Source organism: Anomaloglossus baeobatrachus, chromosome 11, assembly GCF_048569485.1.
Source record: "Anomaloglossus baeobatrachus isolate aAnoBae1 chromosome 11, aAnoBae1.hap1, whole genome shotgun sequence".
NCBI classification, from domain to species: domain Eukaryota; kingdom Metazoa; phylum Chordata; class Amphibia; order Anura; family Aromobatidae; genus Anomaloglossus; species Anomaloglossus baeobatrachus.
Genome location: NC_134363.1, coordinates 37,275,666 through 37,293,464, shown reverse-complemented (window position 1 = coordinate 37,293,464; position 17,799 = coordinate 37,275,666). Strand labels below are relative to the sequence as shown.

The following is a 17,799-nucleotide window of genomic DNA, read 5'->3' as shown; positions in this document are numbered from 1 at the left end:
CCAATGACTTGCATTGGATAGTTCTTAGGACCGTACTCGGATGTTATCAAGACCCATTGACTCGCGATAGATTGTTCTGACTCTCCATCAAATTAGGATCACACTCGGATATTATTGTGACCCAATGACTTGCATTGGATAGTTCTTAGGACCATACTCGGATGTTATCAAGACCCCTTGACTCGCGATAGATTGTTCTGACTCGCCATCAAATTAGGATCACACTCGGATATTATTGTGACCCAATGACTTGCAATGGATAGTTCTTAGGATTGCATTTGGATGTTATCGAGACCCAATGACTTGTGATGGATAGTTCTTAAGATCACACTTGGATGTTATCGAGACCCAATGACTCGCAATGGATAGTTCTGACTATCCATGAAATTAAGACCGCACTCGGAGGTTATCGAGAATCATTGACGAGTTTGACCCAACCCGCAGATCAGAATGGCACAGGTCTCCACAATTTTCTGCCAACAGAAAAAAAAAAATGGACGTGTGACTGGACCCTGAAATCAGGCCTTAAAGGTGTTGGATCACAATGACCCCAAAATGAACACAGTCACCAGTCTTCTTCACTTTTCTGATGCCTTGAAAGACTATTTCTCACAGGAGTGAAGAGGACAGGAGAAATGAGAAGAGCTGAATGTTTTGTCAGGTCACTCCTCCGGTGAGTCTTATTTTCCTCCTTGGCATTCCGGAAGAGTTGACGAGTAAGGTTTATCCTCTCCTTGCTCTTGTCTTATTTACAATGTTACGTTTTGCCTTTTCTTGCTTCTATGACACCTGCTCTTACGAAAGCTTTCCTGAAAATCTCCTTTGAAGCATTTTAATCCCTACTTAGTAGCTCCTGCTGATCCCTTAGTTTTCTTGGTCTCCTCCCCATTCTCCATACTCCGTCCCTCCCTCTCGTTCTGATGTATTTCTGTCCCTGCTACGGCTGCTGGTGCCAGGCTCTTGGAAGCACAGCTGCAAGGAATAGACAGGTACTGTGCATGCAGTGAGTATGGGAGGGTATCTGCATCCTGCTGTTATATGTGATGTACCCCTGTCACCCCATTACCGGAGATTTATGGAGAACGCTTCGAAAATATAAGGTTTGGGGTTGAGGTGATCCGTTGGCATCTTACTCTTTTAGGCTGTATTCTTTGTTATCCTAAGATATTGCAGTCCTATGTAAAAGCAGAGAGAAATCGTTTTGATAACATTTGGAGCTTGAGTGCAGATGACAAAATTTAGCTGCGCTGCATCTGGACTTTTACGCAGATCTGGGGAGATTGGGTTGGTAATATTTTCCAGGGAAAAATGAAAAAATGCGTTCGGATTGGGGTTGTGTATATGACCTGTGCTGCAGTGGGTTTATAGCTGAGACGTGTTATATTAATAGAAACGACGGTGCCATGCAGGGACTGAGCTGCGAGGATTTGTCTCTTGCGTGCAGTAAGCTGCCGCCCCCCCCCTCCCCTCTTTTTCTTTTCCTCTTGGTGAAAATGGTGCAATCTGATTCATATCGGGGGACAATCGATAACCTTGGATGTCACGGTCTGAACAGACGATTGGAATGAGTATCTTAGGTTTTCGCTAATAATCCTATTGTTGAGATCGAAAATAGCGACGTAGGAGGCATCTGAAAATACTCGTTGTGCGACGCATTTCACATCACCGTAGAGTCCACCGTATTGAGCAATGAAATGAAGACGGCAGGTTATACAAAGACATAAAGCCTCATTATAACCCCGTACACAACGCGTTTCCATGCCAGACACACGTAAATTGATCCAAAGCCAACATTTAATACCGGTAATGACTACATACGGGAAGGTGAAGGTGTGCGCGTCCCTGTTTATTGTGACTAAAGGGGTGTTAAGACAGTTGTGTCGTAAGACTGGAGAAGTCTACAAAACCTAGCTGTGTTCCTGCATACCAGAAAAGTGACTATAGAGGAAGCAAAGGTGAATCATCTATCTATCTATCTACCTATCTATCTATCTATCTATCTATCTATCCCTCTATCTATCTATCTATCTATCTATCTATCTATCTATCTATCTATCTATCTATCTATCTATCCCTCTATCTATCCCTCTATCTATCTATCTATCCCTCTATCTATCTATCTATCTATCCCTCTATCTATCCCTCTATCTATCTATCTATCCCTCTATCTATCTATCTATCTATCTATCCCTCTATCTATACCTCTATCTATCTATCCCTCTATCTATCTATCTATCTATCTATCCCTCTATCTATCTATCTATCCCTTTATCTATCTATCTATCTATCTATCCCTCTATCCCTCTATCTATCTATCTATCTATCCCTCTATCTATCCCTCTATCTACCTATCCCTCTATCTATCTATCTATCTATCTATCTATCCCTCTATCTATCCCTCTATCTATCCCTCTATCTATCTATCTATCTATCTATCTATCTATCTATCTATCTATCTATCTATCTATCTATCTATCTATCTATCTATCCCTCTATCTATCTATCTATCTATCTATCTATCCCTCTATCTATCTATCTATCTATCTATCCCTCTATCTATCCCTCTATCCCTCTATCTATCTATCTATCTATCCCTCTATCTATCCCTCTATCTACCTATCCCTCTATCTATCTATCTATCTATCCCTCTATCTATCCCTCTATCTATCCCTCTATCTATCCCTCTATCTATCCCTCTATCTATCCCTCTATCTATCCCTCTATCTATCCCTCTATCTATCCCTCTATCCCTCTATCCCTCTATCCCTCTATCTATCTATCTATCTATCTATCTATCCCTCTATCTATCTATCTATCTATCTATCTATCTATCTATCTATCCCTCTATCTATCCCTCTATCTATCCCTCTATCTATCCCTCTATCTATCCCTCTATCTATCCCTCTATCTATCCCTCTATCTATCCCTCTATCTATCCCTCTATCTATCCCTCTATCTATCCCTCTATCTATCTATCTATCTATCTATCTATCTATCCCTCTATCCCTCTATCTACATATCCCTCTATCTATCTATCTATCTATCTATCTATCTATCTATCTATCTATCTATCTATCTATCTATCCCTCTATCTATCCCTCTATCTATCCCTCTATCTATCTATCTATCTATCCCTCTATCTATCCCTCTATCTATCTATCTATCCCTCTCTATCTATCTATCCATCCCTCTATCTATCTATCTATCCCTCTATCTATCTATCCCTCTATCTATCTATCCCTCTATCTATCCCTCTATCTATCTATCCCTCTATCTATCTATCCCTCTATCTATCTATCTATCTATCTATCTATCTATCCCTCTATCTATCTATCCCTCTATCTATCTATCTATCCCTCTATCTATCTATCCATCCGTCTATCTATCTATCTATCCCTCTATCTATCTATCCCTCTATCTATCTATCCCTCTATCTATCTATCTATCTATCCCTCTATCTATCTATCTATCTATCCCTCTATCTATCTATCCCTCTATCTATCTATCCCTCTATCTATCTATCCATCCCTCTATCTATCTATCCCTCTATCTATCTATCCCTCTATCTATCTATCTATCTATCCCTCTATCTATCTATCCATCCCTCTATCTATCTATCCCTCTATCTATCTATCCCTCTATCTATCTATCTATCCCTCTATCTATCTATCCCTCTATCTATCCCTCTATCTATCTATCTATCTATCTATCTATCCCTCTATCTATCTATCTATCCATCCCTCTATCTATATATCCCTCTATCTATCTATCTATCTATTTATCTATCTATCTATCCCTCTATCTATCCCTCTATCTATCTATCCCTCTATCTATCTATCTATCTATCTATCTATCTATCCCTCTATCCCTCTATCTATCTATCTATCTATCTATCCCTCTATCTATCCCTCTATCTATCCCTCTATCTATCTATCCCTCTATCTATCTATCTATCTATCCCTCTATCCCTCTATCCCTCTATCTATCTATCTATCTATCTATCTATCCCTCTATCTATCTATCCCTCTATCTATCTATCCCTCTATCTATCCCTCTATCTATCTATCCCTCTATCTATCTATCCCTCTATCTATCTATCTATCTATCTATCCCTCTATCTATCTATCCCTCTATCTATCTATCCATCCGTCTATCTATCTATCTATCCCTCTATCTATCTATCCCTCTATCTATCTATCCCTCTATCTATCTATCTATCTATCTATCCCTCTATCTATCTATCTATCCCTCTATCTATCTATCCCTCTATCTATCTATCCCTCTATCTATCTATCTATCCATCCCTCTATCTATCTATCCCTCTATCTATCTATCCCTCTATCTATCTATCTATCTATCCCTCTATCTATCTATCCATCCCTCTATCTATCTATCCCTCTATCTATCTATCCCTCTATCTATCCCTCTATCTATCTATCTATCTATCTATCTATCTATCCCTCTATCTATCTATCTATCCATCCCTCTATCTATATATCCCTCTATCTATCTATCTATCTATCTATCCCTCTATCTATCCCTCTATCTATCTATCCCTCTATCTATCTATCTATCTATCCCTCTATCCCTCTATCTATCTATCTATCTATCTATCTATCTATCTATCTATCCCTCTATCTATCTATCCCTCTATCTATCTATCTATCTATCCCTCTATCCCTCTATCTATCTATCTATCTATCTATCCATCCATCCCTATCTATACATATTCTTCCACCAAACTCCCCCCAACTATGTCAATATGGATTTTGTTCCCCCAAAGCTGGAAACACAATGTTTTGTGCTGAAGCATTAAGATATCCCATCACGGGAACTAAGAGTCGCGGTTGGCCCCTGATAACAGCCCAGAGCATTATTCTCCTCTACCAACCTGTACAGCGGGCACAATGCAGTCAGGGGGTGATGTTCTCCATTCACCAAACCCAAACTCCTCCATCAGACACAGAGCAGTGTGAATCGTCACTGCACAGAACACGTCTCCTCCAGAGTCCAATGGTGGCGTCTTTACACTGCTCCATCCAACACTCGGCATTGTGCTTGGTGATGTACGGCTCGGCATTGTGCTTGGTGATGTATGGCTCGGCATTGTGCTTGGTGATGTACGGCTCAGCATTGTGCTTGGTGATGTATGGCTCAGCATTGTGCTTGGTGATGTACAGCTCAGCATTGTGCTTGGTGATGTACGGTTCGGCATTGTGCTTGGTGATGTATGGCTCGGCATTGTGCTTGGTGATGTACGGTTCGGCATTGTGCTTGGTGATGTACGGCTCGGTATTGTGCTTGGTGATGTAGGGCTCGGCATTGTGCTTGGTGATGTACGGCTCTGCATTGTGCTTGGTGATGTATGGCTCAGCATTGTGCTTGGTGATGTACGGCTCGGCATTGTGCTTGGTGATATATGGCTCGGCATTGTGCTTGGTGATGTACGGCTCGGCATTGTGTTGGTGATGTATGGCTCAGCATTGTGCTTGGTGATGTATGGCTCGGCATTGTGCTTGGTGATGTACGGCTCAGCATTGTGCTTGGTGATGTACGGCTCGGCATTGTGCTTGGTGATGTACGGCTCAGCATTGTGCTTGGTGATATATGGCTGCAGCTGCTCGGCCATGAAGCCCCCGGCGGGTGCAGTGTTTGTGCTGATGTTACCAGAGAAGGTCTGGACTCTGCAGGTATGGGGTTGGAGCTGTGGAGACTTTTCTGTCCTCTGCTCCTCAGCACTCGGCCCCCTGCTCTGTAACTTTCCGGGATCTCCACTTCATGGCTGCGATTCCTTCCACTTCTCAATAATATCACTCACAGGTGATGGGGGAATATTTAGGAGGAAGAAATGTCATGAATGGACTTGTTGACAGAGCATTCTGTAATAGGAGTCACCGGGGTATCAGTGCATTCTGGGCCACCAGATAGTCTGTCACATGTTAGTAAAGGCAGATAGCATGGATGAGGAAAGAGGCTATACTCCGGGGGGTGAGGGGCCAGATGTTATAGACCGGGGGGTGAGGGGCCAGATGTTATAGACCGGGGGGTGAGGGGCAGGATGTTATAGACCGGGGGGTGAGGGGCAGGATGTTATAGACCGGAAGGTGAGGGGCCGGATGAAATAGACCTGGGGGTGAGGGGCCGGATGTTATAGACCGGAAGGTGAGGGGCCGGATGAAATAGACCGAGGGGTGAGGGGCCGGATGTTATAGACCGGGGGGGGGTGAGGGGCCAGATGTTATACACTGGGGGTGAGGGGTTGGATGTTATACACTGGGGGTGAGGGGCTGGATGTTATACACTGGGGGTGAGGGGCCGGATGTTATACACTGGGGGTGAGGGGTTGGATTTTATACACTGGGGGTGAGGGGCTGGATGTTATACACTGGGGGTGAGGGGCCGGATGTTATACACTGGGGGGTGAGAGGCCGGATCTTATACACTGGGGGTGAGGGGTTGGATGTTATACACTGGGGGTGAGGGGCTGGATGTTATACACTGGGGGTGAGGGGCCGGATGTTATACACTGGGGGTGAGGGGTTGGATTTTATACACTGGGGGTGAGGGGCTGGATGTTATACACTGGGGGTGAGGGGCCGGATGTTATACACTGGGGGGTGAGAGGCCGGATCTTATACACTGGGGGTGAGGGGCTGGATGTTATACACTGGGGGTGAGGGGCTGGATGTTATACACTGGGGGTGAGGGGCCGGATGTTATACACTGGGGGTGAGGGGCCGGATGTTATACACTGGGGGTGAGGGGCCGGATGTTATACACTGGAGGTGAGGGGCCGGATGTTATACACTGGGGGTGAGGGGCCGGATGTTATACACTGGAGGTGAGGGGCCGGATGTTATACACTGGGAGGTGAGGGGCTGGATGTTATACACTGGGGGTGAGGGGCCGGATGTTATACACTGGGGGTGAGGGGCTGGATGTTATACACTGGGGGTGAGGGGCCGGATGTTATACACTGGAGGTGAGGGGCCGGATGTTATACACTGGGGGTGAGGGGCCGGATGTTATACACTGGGGGTGAGGGGCTGGATGTTATACACTGGGGGTGAGGGGCCGGATGTTATACACTGGGGGTGAGGGGCCGGATGTTATACACTGGGGGTGAGGGGCCGGATGTTATACACTGGGGGTGAGGGGCCGGATGTTATACACTGGGGGGTGAGGGGCCGGATGTTATACACTGGGGGTGAGGGGCTGGATGTTATACACTGGGGGGTGAGAGGCCGGATCTTATACACTGGGGGTGAGGGGCTGGATGTTATACACTGGGGGTGAGGGGCTGGATGTTATACACTGGGGGGTGAGGGGCCGGATGTTATACACTGGGGGGTGAGGGGCCGGATGTTATACACTGGGGGGTGAGGGGCTGGATGTTATACACTGGGGGGTGAGGGGCCAGATGTTATATACTGGGGGTGAGGGGCCGGATGTTATACACTGGGGGGTGAGGGGCCGGATGTTATACACTGGGGGGTGAGGGGCCGGATGTTATACACTGGGGGGTGAGGGGCTGGATGTTATACACTGGGGGGTGAGGGGCTGGATGTTATACACTGGGGGGTGAGGAGCTGGATGTTATACACTGGGGGTGAGGGGCTGGATGTTATACACTGGGGGTGAGGGGCCGGATGTTATACACTGGGGGTGAGGGGCCGGATGTTATACACTGGGGGGTGAGGGGCCGGATGTTATACACTGGGGGGTGAGGGGCCGGATGTTATACACTGGGGGTGAGGGGCAGGATGTTATACACTGGGGGGTGAGGGGCCGGATGTTATACACTGGGGGTGAGGGGCCGGATGTTATAGACCGGGGGGTGAGGGGTCGGATGTTATACACTGGGGGTGAGGGGCCGGATGTTATACACTGGGGGGTGAGGGGCTGGATGTTATACACTGGGGGTGAGGAGCCGGATGTTATACACTGGGGGGTGAGGGGCTGGATGTTATACACTGGGGGTGAGGGGCTGGATGTTATACACTGGGGGTGAGGAGCTGGATGTTATACACCGGGGGTGAGGGGCCGGATGTTATACACCGGGGGTGAGGGGCTGGATGTTATACACTGGGGGTGAGGGGCCGGATGTTATACACTGGGGGTGAGGGGCCGGATGTTATACACTGGGGGGTGAGGGGCCGGATGTTATACACTGGGGGTGAGGGGCTGGATGTTATACACTGGGGGTGAGGGGCCGGATGTTATATACTGGGGGTGAGGGGCTGGATGTTATACACTGGGGGGTGAGGGGCCGGATGTTATATACTGGGGGTGAGGGGCTGGATGTTATACACTGGGGGTGAGGGGCTGGATGTTATACACTGGGGGGGTGAGGGGCTGGATGTTATACACTGGGGGTGAGGGGCCGGATGTTATACACTGGGGGTGAGGGGCTGGATGTTATACACTGGGGGGTGAGGGGCCAGATGTTATATACTGGGGATGAGTATAGCCCAATATTTTTCTCCACATTGTCTATCTAATCTATCATACATCTGCATGTCATATCTCTCTGTAAATACGCCATTGATTCTGATACCTTGCACTCATTAATGTAATATGAAATCATGTGGCAGTGCCTGGGTGCTGTACAGTCATCTGATTCCGTCTATGAAAGGCTCCTTTATATCTCCGTACAGTATTCAGTCTTTTGTCGTGCTGACATCTCTGCCGCAGTTTTCTTTTTCTAAGTCACTGCAGTCTTATTTGTATCATTATCATGTTGAGAACGTAAATTTCCGTAGGCTCCTATTCACACTGAAGATCAGGAAGGACGTAATATCTATACATAAATATGCCATATCACAAGTGTGGAGCTGTATAATTGTCATTTTACTGTTCTATTTGGTTTGGACGTTCCAGTATCAAAATTCAATGCAAAAGAAATCTAAACCATATCAATATTTGGTGTGACCGTCTTTTGCCTTCAGAACATCTACTCTTCAAAATACACTTGCACACAGTTTTTAAAAGAACTCTTAAGGAGGTTATTTCAAACATCTTAGAGGACTAACCACAGATCTTCTGTGTATGAGGTTTGGGCAGATCCTTCATGTTTTCCCAGATAGACTGGATGATTTGAGATCCAGGTTCTGTGGGGGCTGGATCATCAGCTCCAGGGCTCTGTGGGGGCCGGTTCATCACTTAGAGGGGTCTGTGGGGGCCGGATAATTACTTCCAAGGCTCTGTGTGTGTCGAATCATCACTTCCAGGGCTCTGTGGGGGCCAGATCATCATCTCCAGGGCCCTGTGGGGGTTGGATCATCACCTTCAGGGCTTCGTGGGGCCCAAATCATCACTTCCAGGATAAGACTCTGTGGGGACTGAATTATCACTTCCTGGGCTGTGTGGTGGCCAAATCATCACTTCCAGGGCTCTGGGGGGGTACGATCATCACCCCCAGGGCTTCATAGGGTCCGAATCATTACTTCCAGGATAAGACTCTATGGGGGCTGAATCATAACTTCCAGGGCTCTGGGGGGGTACGATCATCACCCCCAGGGCTTCATAGGGTCTGAATTATTACTTCCAGGATAAGACTCTATGGGGGCTGAATCATAACTTCCAGGTCTCTGGGGGGCGTATCATCATTTCCAGGGCTCTGAAGGGGACTGGATCATCACTTCCAGGGTTGTGTGTGGGCCGGATCATCACTTCGAGGGCTCTGTAGTGGCCAAATCATCACTTCCAGGGCTCTGTGGGGGCTGGATCGTCACCTCCAAGGTTCTGTGGGGGCTGAATCGTCACCTCCAAGGTTCTGTGGGGGCTGAATTATCACCTCCAAGGTTCTGTGGGGGCTGGATCATCACCTCCAAGGTTCTGTGGGGGCTGAATCATCACCTCCAAGGTTCTGTGGGGGCTGAATCATCACCTCCAAGGTTCTGTGGGGGCTGAATCATCACCTCCAAGGTTCTGTGGGGGCCGGATCATCACCTCCAAGGTTCTGTGGGGGCTGGATCATCACCTCCAAGGTTCTGTGGGGGCTGGATCATCACCTCCAAGACCTTATGGAGGCCGGATAATCACCTCCAGGGCTCTGTAGGGGCCAGATCTTTACCTCCAGGTCTCTGTGGGGGCCTGATATCACTTCTAGGGCTCCTTATTCCCCTTTACACTGAAGATCCAAAATGACATTGGCTGGATGTTTGGGGTCGTTTTCCAACTGGAGAGTAAATTTGGAGCCAATCAGATCTACCCTAATGGAATTGCATAATGGATAAGTATCTACCTGTATTACTCTGCACTAAGGGCACCATTAAAGGGGACCCCAAACGTTATTAACCTGCATATAGAATTAAAATGCTGCCCGGCTACCTTACTGAAAGTCTGACTATCAGGAGAAAATTAAATTTATTCATCCCGGGAGCCACTAGTTTTCATTGATAGAGGTGTGCACAGAATGGCTACAGTCACCGCTCACAGCGCTGCTCATTATACTGCGAGCCATGGCTGTAAGCGCCCTGGACTTTGATTGACAGCTTGCTTCCCACCACATTTGTACAGAGTGAAATGTTAAAGTGTACGGGCTTATATTCATCACTTACAATGCTTTTAAGTGAAGACTGTATCAGATTTGGGTAAGCCTCTATAACTGAAAGTCGTCAGCTCCTGGGAAGAATAAAATTAACTTTTTCCCAGTAGCCAAACTTTCATAAAAGGGGTTGTCCAGTACTAGGACAACCAACCCCTTCTGATTCCACTTTTCCTCCAGGTAAAATAATGGAGCCTCTACTCACCTCCCCTACTGATGACCTTCCAGTGGTGTGTAACGATAGTCCTGGGAGTGGACCTACTGAACCGTGCACCGGACTCCCCTGTGAGGACGCCTCGAGCGAACGGAAGCCGGGATTAGCAAGAGTCACCGGATAGAGTCTTATGGATACAGGATCTGATCTGAATGAGATACAGGTTAATAGGATCAGGCTGAAGTCCAGAGCCGAAGACTGGTGCAGGTCACAGGGATTAGGCTGAAGTCCAGAACCGAAGACTGGTGCAGGTCACAGGGATTAGGCTGAAGTCCAGAACCGAAGACTGGTGCAGGTCACAGGGATTAAGCTGAAGTCCAGAACCGAAGACTGGTGCAGGTCACAGGGATTAGGCTGAAGTCCAGGACCGAAGACTGGTGCAGGTCACAGGGATTAGGCTGAAGTCCAGAACCGAAGACTGGTGCAGGTCACAGGGATTAAGCTGAAGTCCAGAACCGAAGACTAGTGCAGGTCATAGGGATTAGGCTGAAGTCCAGAACCGAAGACTGGTGCAGGTCACAGGGATTAAGCTGAAGGCCAGAACCGAAGACTGGTGCAGGTTACTGGAATCAGGCTGGAGTGTGTGCTCAGAATGGTACTCAGGATCTGCAAGCAGAGACAGAGTTACACCAAGCACAGGCATAGAAGGACCTGAACAACTAGTACAAGAGACAAGCTACAGGGACACGTTGAACAAGCACTGGCCATGGGGAATAGGAAGTCTTAAATACCCAAGGTTAATTAGTAGTCATATCCCGGACAGCTGTGCTTGCCCTTTAAGTCTAGGTGAGTGTACACGTGCCCCCTCTAGTGTGCATGTGTGAGGACCGCAACCCGGAAGTCAGAGCTGAGACCACAGGAGGAGAGGCAGGATGCTGGAGCGCAGGTGGCTGCAGTGAATGTGCAGCGCGGCGCCGGGACCGACGGGAAAACGCGGTAGCAGGAGAGCGGGCTCAGCGGAGAATGGGGACCCCAGGGGTAGGAGCGACGGGTGGTGGGTGGCGCGGTCGGACTGGGAGTGTGACATGGTGCCGCTGTTTGTGTTGTGACGTGAGCCCCGCATCCAATCAGCACCAGCTTCTGTCTCCCCGCCTTCAGACCAAATGAGCAATCAATAGGAAGTGAGTGCTCACTTCCTGTTGATTGCTTGTTTGGTCAGAAGGCGGGGAGTCAGAAGCCGCCGCTGATTGGACTTGGGGCTCGCATGACGTCACAATATCGTGAGCCCTGGGTTCGCGAACCGCAACAGCCCTGGAATGCCGCCAGTACCAGACGTGAGTGTAGGCTTCATTATTTTACCTGGGGGAAATGTGGAATCTGAAGGGCTTGTCCTAGTAGTGGACAACCCCTTTAAAGCAGGTGGACAGCACTGCAATGCTAGTAACCTACAAATTAACTCTATATCTGATAGATAATAGAATTTGGGAACATGACAGATTCCCTCTAATCCTTTCCAAATTCCTAACTCTATTTGCTGAAATGCAACCCCAACCTTGCAGGACCTTCCACCATGCTTCACTGTTGTTGCAGGTATTCTTTATTGTACCATTCTCCAGCCCTTCGTCAAACAATCTGTCTTCTATTCCATCAGTCCAGAGCACCTGATGTAATTTGTATGAACCCTAATTGCTACATTTTCATGCAAATTTGATTCCCTTAGCCTTGTTTTTATGTCGGAGTTATGGCTTTTTGGCTAGACTTCTTGGTGCTTCTTGAACAACACATTTGGAGACCCCAGTCTGTTTTGAAATCCTTACTTGGGAGAGACCTTGCTGATGCAGTATAACTACCTGGTCTCTTGTTGCCTTGCTCAGTCTTGCGATGATATATGTGACTTGTGATGCAAAACTTTCTTCCAAAACCTCACCTTTTGTAGTAGAGTTTGTCTGTTCCTCACCCAGCTCTAAACCTCTTACACTGTTTCTGTTTCAGTCAATGACCGTGTTTTCTATTAATTATGAAAATAATAATCATTATCACCTGCCAGGTATAATTGCTTACTTAGTCACCTGGCCAAAATCTCTCAAAAACCCTGAATTTGTGCAAGTATACGTAGCAAAATTGATGTTATTTAGAAGGCGAAGTGCGTCACCAAATATTGATAGGATTTAGATTTCTCTTCCTCTTCTGATGATTTACTGTGCATTTTGTTCATTGATAAAAATAAACTTTTAACACTTCTATTTTTGAAAGTGTTCGTACTTTACAGCAGTAATTCTACACCTGCCTAAGACTTTTGCACCAAAATCTGTCCTGTATGGTTGTTGCCATTTTTGAGACGGTAGAAAATAGCTAGAAATGGTTTGTACAAATGCGTCACTATTTTCCTTAACTCAGTGTTGCAATGTGTAGACTATGAGAGCCCAGGATTCTTGGAGTAACACATGACTCCTCTCGAGCAGTAGACCTCCCTTTCTGTTTCTTGTCCAGTGGTGGTCCCTCTCAGGAGGCCCGGAGGAAATCCAGATGGATACAATGCTGAGGAATGTGAATTGAAGAAGAGCATTTTTTTTTTTAGTATAGTATCTTCAGTTTCTGTAGTTGCTTTAATACTCTTCGTGGCAAAATATTCTAAATCCTTTGGTGTTGGAGGAAATTTTTTGCACACGCGGATAATAAATGTGTCATGCCCAACTCATTAGAAAAGAGGGATGAATGGCACAGCGATTGGGGAAAATGAAGCAAAAAGAAATATTAGAAGGAATCTGTCACAGGTGTGTCATGGGTAACAGACAGTCATGTGGTTTCTGGCCATAGAAAGTCACAGCCTTTAGCTGCGCAGAATGCTCCCTGACTTTCCACTGTTCCTCCTGTCAGTATTCATTGGTATAGGTAGCTTTCCTTCTGGATTCATCTCTCTCCCTTTTGGACCCAGCAGGAGCTCGCCTTCCACCCAGCTGCTGATCATCAGTATTCCCTTGGTGCTTAAATACCTTTTCCTTCCCTTTGACTGGTGCTGGTGATATTTTCAGCTCCCTCAAGACTAGGTTACAAGCAGGTGGCTTGTGGTATCGTTGCTGAAAACTTTGCTGAACTTCTACCTGAGTCATCTAATGATAAGTAGTTCATACTTTTCGCCCTGTGTGTCCCCCTTGTGTCTTCTATAGTTGTTTAGTGGGGTTGATAAAGAGCTCATTCAATCCATTCCCTGTTGATGGCCCAGGTTTAGGAATACCTAGGGTCAGGTATCCGGCCTGGTGCATAGGTGCGGAACCTATCTAGGGTGGTGAGGGACCTCGGGGACCAGCAGTAGGAATACCTAGGGTCGGGTACCGAGCTCGGTGCATAGGTGTGCAACCTATCTAGGGTGGTGAGGGACCCCAGGGCCCTGCACTAGGGATACTTAGGGTCAGGTATCCGGCTCGGTGCATAGGTGCGCAACCTATCTAGGGTGGTGAGGGATCCCAGGGACCAGCAGTAGGTTTGGTCAGGGGTCACCAGCTTCCTTCTTCCTAGACACAGGGTTTCCCTTCCCTTTCCTTTTAATGTTCACTTGGTACTTCCCCGTACCTACCATAACAGAATCATTTTATGAAAATGTAGTTCTTGGATGGTTATTCCTATGTGATTCAGTGATGGTAGCTGAATATTAGGCGTCGGAGTGACATAGGCTACCTGGAATTATAGAAAGGAGACAGATAGGATTTTCAGACATGTCAACTTACCTGATTTTATCAGCTATTTTTAGATTTGCTCTTCCGATCAACCCAGTGCCGGCAGGGGATAAAGCGGCCAATACGTAGACGACTACATTTCCTGCCAGGCTCAGCTTGGCTATGTACTGTAAGTAATGCCATTGCAGGACAGAATGTCACCTTCCAGGAGTTATGCATAATCAGCGCAGCATGTGTCCAGACATATTGCAGCATCTTCTGTACCCTGGCATAGAGCTCTTGGAAGAGAACGGAATAGGTAGCTTATGCTTTGTAAAGAAAAAATGCCTGATGTCCTTGTGAATGCTCCTCCTGTGTAAGGTGCAGGACATAGTGGTAAACCCATAGAGACGTATGTAAAAAGGAGGAACATTTTGGGAGTAAAAATGTCCATTTTGGTGGGATTTATTTTTTGTAGACCTAAAGGTATGGACATAATCCGCATTACACTTCCTTTACATTGAGTACAGAATATTGCTCAGAAGAGCGCGCACCCATGGTGTATCGAAGGAAGTTGAGGAACCAAACAATCGTCCGAATGCTCTTTCGACCAACAGCTATTGTGTCTAGGTTCCTTAAAACCTCATATACCCTGGAATTCTGCCGCAGCCGTGCAAAGCAGTGAACGATTATAGATAACCTCATTCTACGAGTTAATTTGCACCTGTACTGATCTATTTGATTAGTCTGCAAATTAATTCTGCTACATTGACAAAACAGATCAATTAGCCCTTAGCATATCCTTTGTCATTGCCAAGTCTTATCTTCCAACCAACTGTACCTAGTGAAAGTCTCCTGTGACATCAACCTAATTAGTAACTTATAAAAAAAATTTGAATTACTGTGGACTATATATTTTAGTCTACGCTATACTCGATCTCTTGATTTTAAAGGTAGGTTCCACTTCATGTGGTTGTTGAAGATGCAAAAATATTTTTGGTTTGAAGGGTCTTACGGAAATATTAGTTGTTACTAGTGTTGAACGGACCAGTGGAAATTCGGTTCGGCAGGTGCAACCAGAATTTTGGAAAGTTTAGTGTGGGAGCCGGACTTGACCTAAACCCCATTGGTAGTCACTAATTGGGCAATTCAGGTCTCCATCCACATGCAGCCAGCCATAAACAGATCGTTTCCGGGAGCAAGTCTACGGTGGTTTTCAATTTTTTTGGTGCATACTACATCCGATCACGCTGTTGTTACCTCCAGTGTGAGCTGATCAAACATTGCAAATGGCTCACACTAGGTTGAGCACCCAATGTATCTGAGCACAGCAAGTGGTTGTCACAATAATAATGGAATGACTGGGAATCGGGACTTCTAAGCTGACCCTCAGGCTAGCGGAACCTCTAACTGTCGCTCATCCCAGAGGTATGCCTGATGGTGGCGAGGTCTGCTCCCCCAGCATAACCCTAACTCCTGAGAAGTCCTGATTTTATACCCCTTCACTCCCACTCCGGGAGGTGGCCAAGACTGGAGTGATAAATCCCCACACAAATAGACAGACTGGGAGGAACTAAAACTCCCACTCACAGCAGTCAATCACAGAAAATGAGACCATACATGATGCCAAATGACATCACTGGACTTTCATACATTGGTCTTCCAGGAATGGTAAGTGGTTACTTAATAAATACAGTTATCCACTCTCCTTACAACAGGGAGTAATTTGCTGATCTCTTCGAGCCTCAATGGTAGGTCCTCGAGCAATCCGAAGATAGTGACTTTGCAACCTCAAAAACAGGGTTGTGCAAGTCCATCATGAATGGAGTAGAGGTACACATGCATGGCCTCTGCTCTATTCTATGTCTATGGGACTGATGAGTACAGCACTGGTTTATTTCTGCCCTACTACTGTTCTCGGGGTTCCAGAGCCCTGATCTTGGGATCACTGGAGGTCCCAGTGGTTGGATCTCCAGTGATCAGCAATTTATTTCTTATCCTATGCTTAGGGGATAACTTAATTTTTAGGGAGTAACCCTTTAAAAAATGCCCTATAGAGCATATTATAATGGGATTTTGAAACCATACTATAGAGAAATTAAGGTAAAATGTCAAGGTATGTGCAGCACTTCATAGGGAAATTAAAGCTTCCTGTTTTCCTTTACTATCATTCTTTTTATGAGGAAGGTCTGATAAGGGCAGTGTTGACATTGGTAGGGCAACAACATGGCATTTCTACATCATAGCCTTGGTCTATTATTACAATCATCTTAATAGACAATTCCAGACATTGACCTCTATAACATCCTATATTTGCTCGACCTACCCCAAAAGGTAAAGGAGCTTCCCATCATGATTCCATTTCAATATTCATGCATGCACTGCCCTAATTTTCCATTTCTTTGGAACTTAAATAGGAAAGTCAATAATTGTGATTTTATTTTTTTTTTCTAAAGAATATTGAATATCTTGGATGTTTGAAGTCCCCAGAGAAGGAACTACACAAGTTCTCTAAACCCAGTAGGCCAAGGGACCACCCATGGCTTGGTCTTCTTTTTAAGACCTTACATTTTCCGACAACGTATGATGATCTCCAAAGACTTTCTACTTTGTATCCTCATGTCTTGATCTCCAAATTCGTCTATACGTGATAAAGGTGGATAGCATTCTTAAAAACCAGAAGGACCATTGACAAAGTAACGAGAGGTGTTTGGCCCAAACTGATAGACAGTGAGGCTGCAGTCAAAAAATATAACTGTGATTCTAACACTGAAGATAGAAGAGTCAAGCGAAAATCCAGAAACTTAATCAGGCTTTATCCAAAATAAAACATGAACTAAAGTGACTCGAAGATTGAATCAGGACAGAAGACAAAAAGAACATCACAATTCAAAGTCATAGGAAACTGTGTTTGATTTTGACCAAATTCTTTTCACTTTTTGGTTCCGGACATGACTTTATTTAGGATTTCATAAATTTGTGTTCTTAAAGTGTGAACTCTCCAATCATAAGTTCTTCTATAACTTGCTGATTGCTTAGGGTTTGACCAATCAGCTCCTAGACATCGGGACTCTAGAACTCCGAGAACGAGTATATACATGAAGCAGGGGTGCGCATGCTTGGCTTCATATATGTTCCCTTCACTATCAATGGACTTACAGAAAATAGCCGAGTGCAGCACTTGGGTTTCTCCATCAATCCCATAGATAACAAATGGAGAGAGGATGAGACGCAAGACCACCTCTGCTTCATTGAAGATGGAGATGCACAGACTCATTTTCAGGGTTCCAGAACCCCAACCTTGCTATGGTTGAGAGTCTCAGTGATCTGACACCATAGTTAACCCTAAGCTATCCATCAACATTTGAAATTATGAAGTTCTGCCAATACGGTTTTCCTAGCTTATAGCTGTGGGACTCGATCCCATGACCTCTGGTTGTGTG

General features: G+C 45.8%; 1 protein-coding gene across 2 annotated transcripts in view; it reads left to right on the top strand.

Moving 5' to 3' along the window:
• Positions 1–886: 886 nt before the first annotated feature.
• The window catches only part of LOC142257132 (cell adhesion molecule CEACAM16-like), a 64,380-nt gene continuing 47,467 nt past the window's right edge, over positions 887–17,799 (top strand). The window contains exon 1 of one of the 2 annotated variants that reach the window (XM_075329231.1): positions 887–989. Coding sequence is in view for 1 of the 2 variants with exons in the window: in XM_075329230.1 (XP_075185345.1) it covers positions 999–1,003 (5 nt within the window). In the remaining variant the exon portion in view is untranslated. Of the gene's footprint in view, positions 1,004–17,799 lie in introns of both variants that reach the window. The other variant, XM_075329230.1, reaches the window with a different exon arrangement.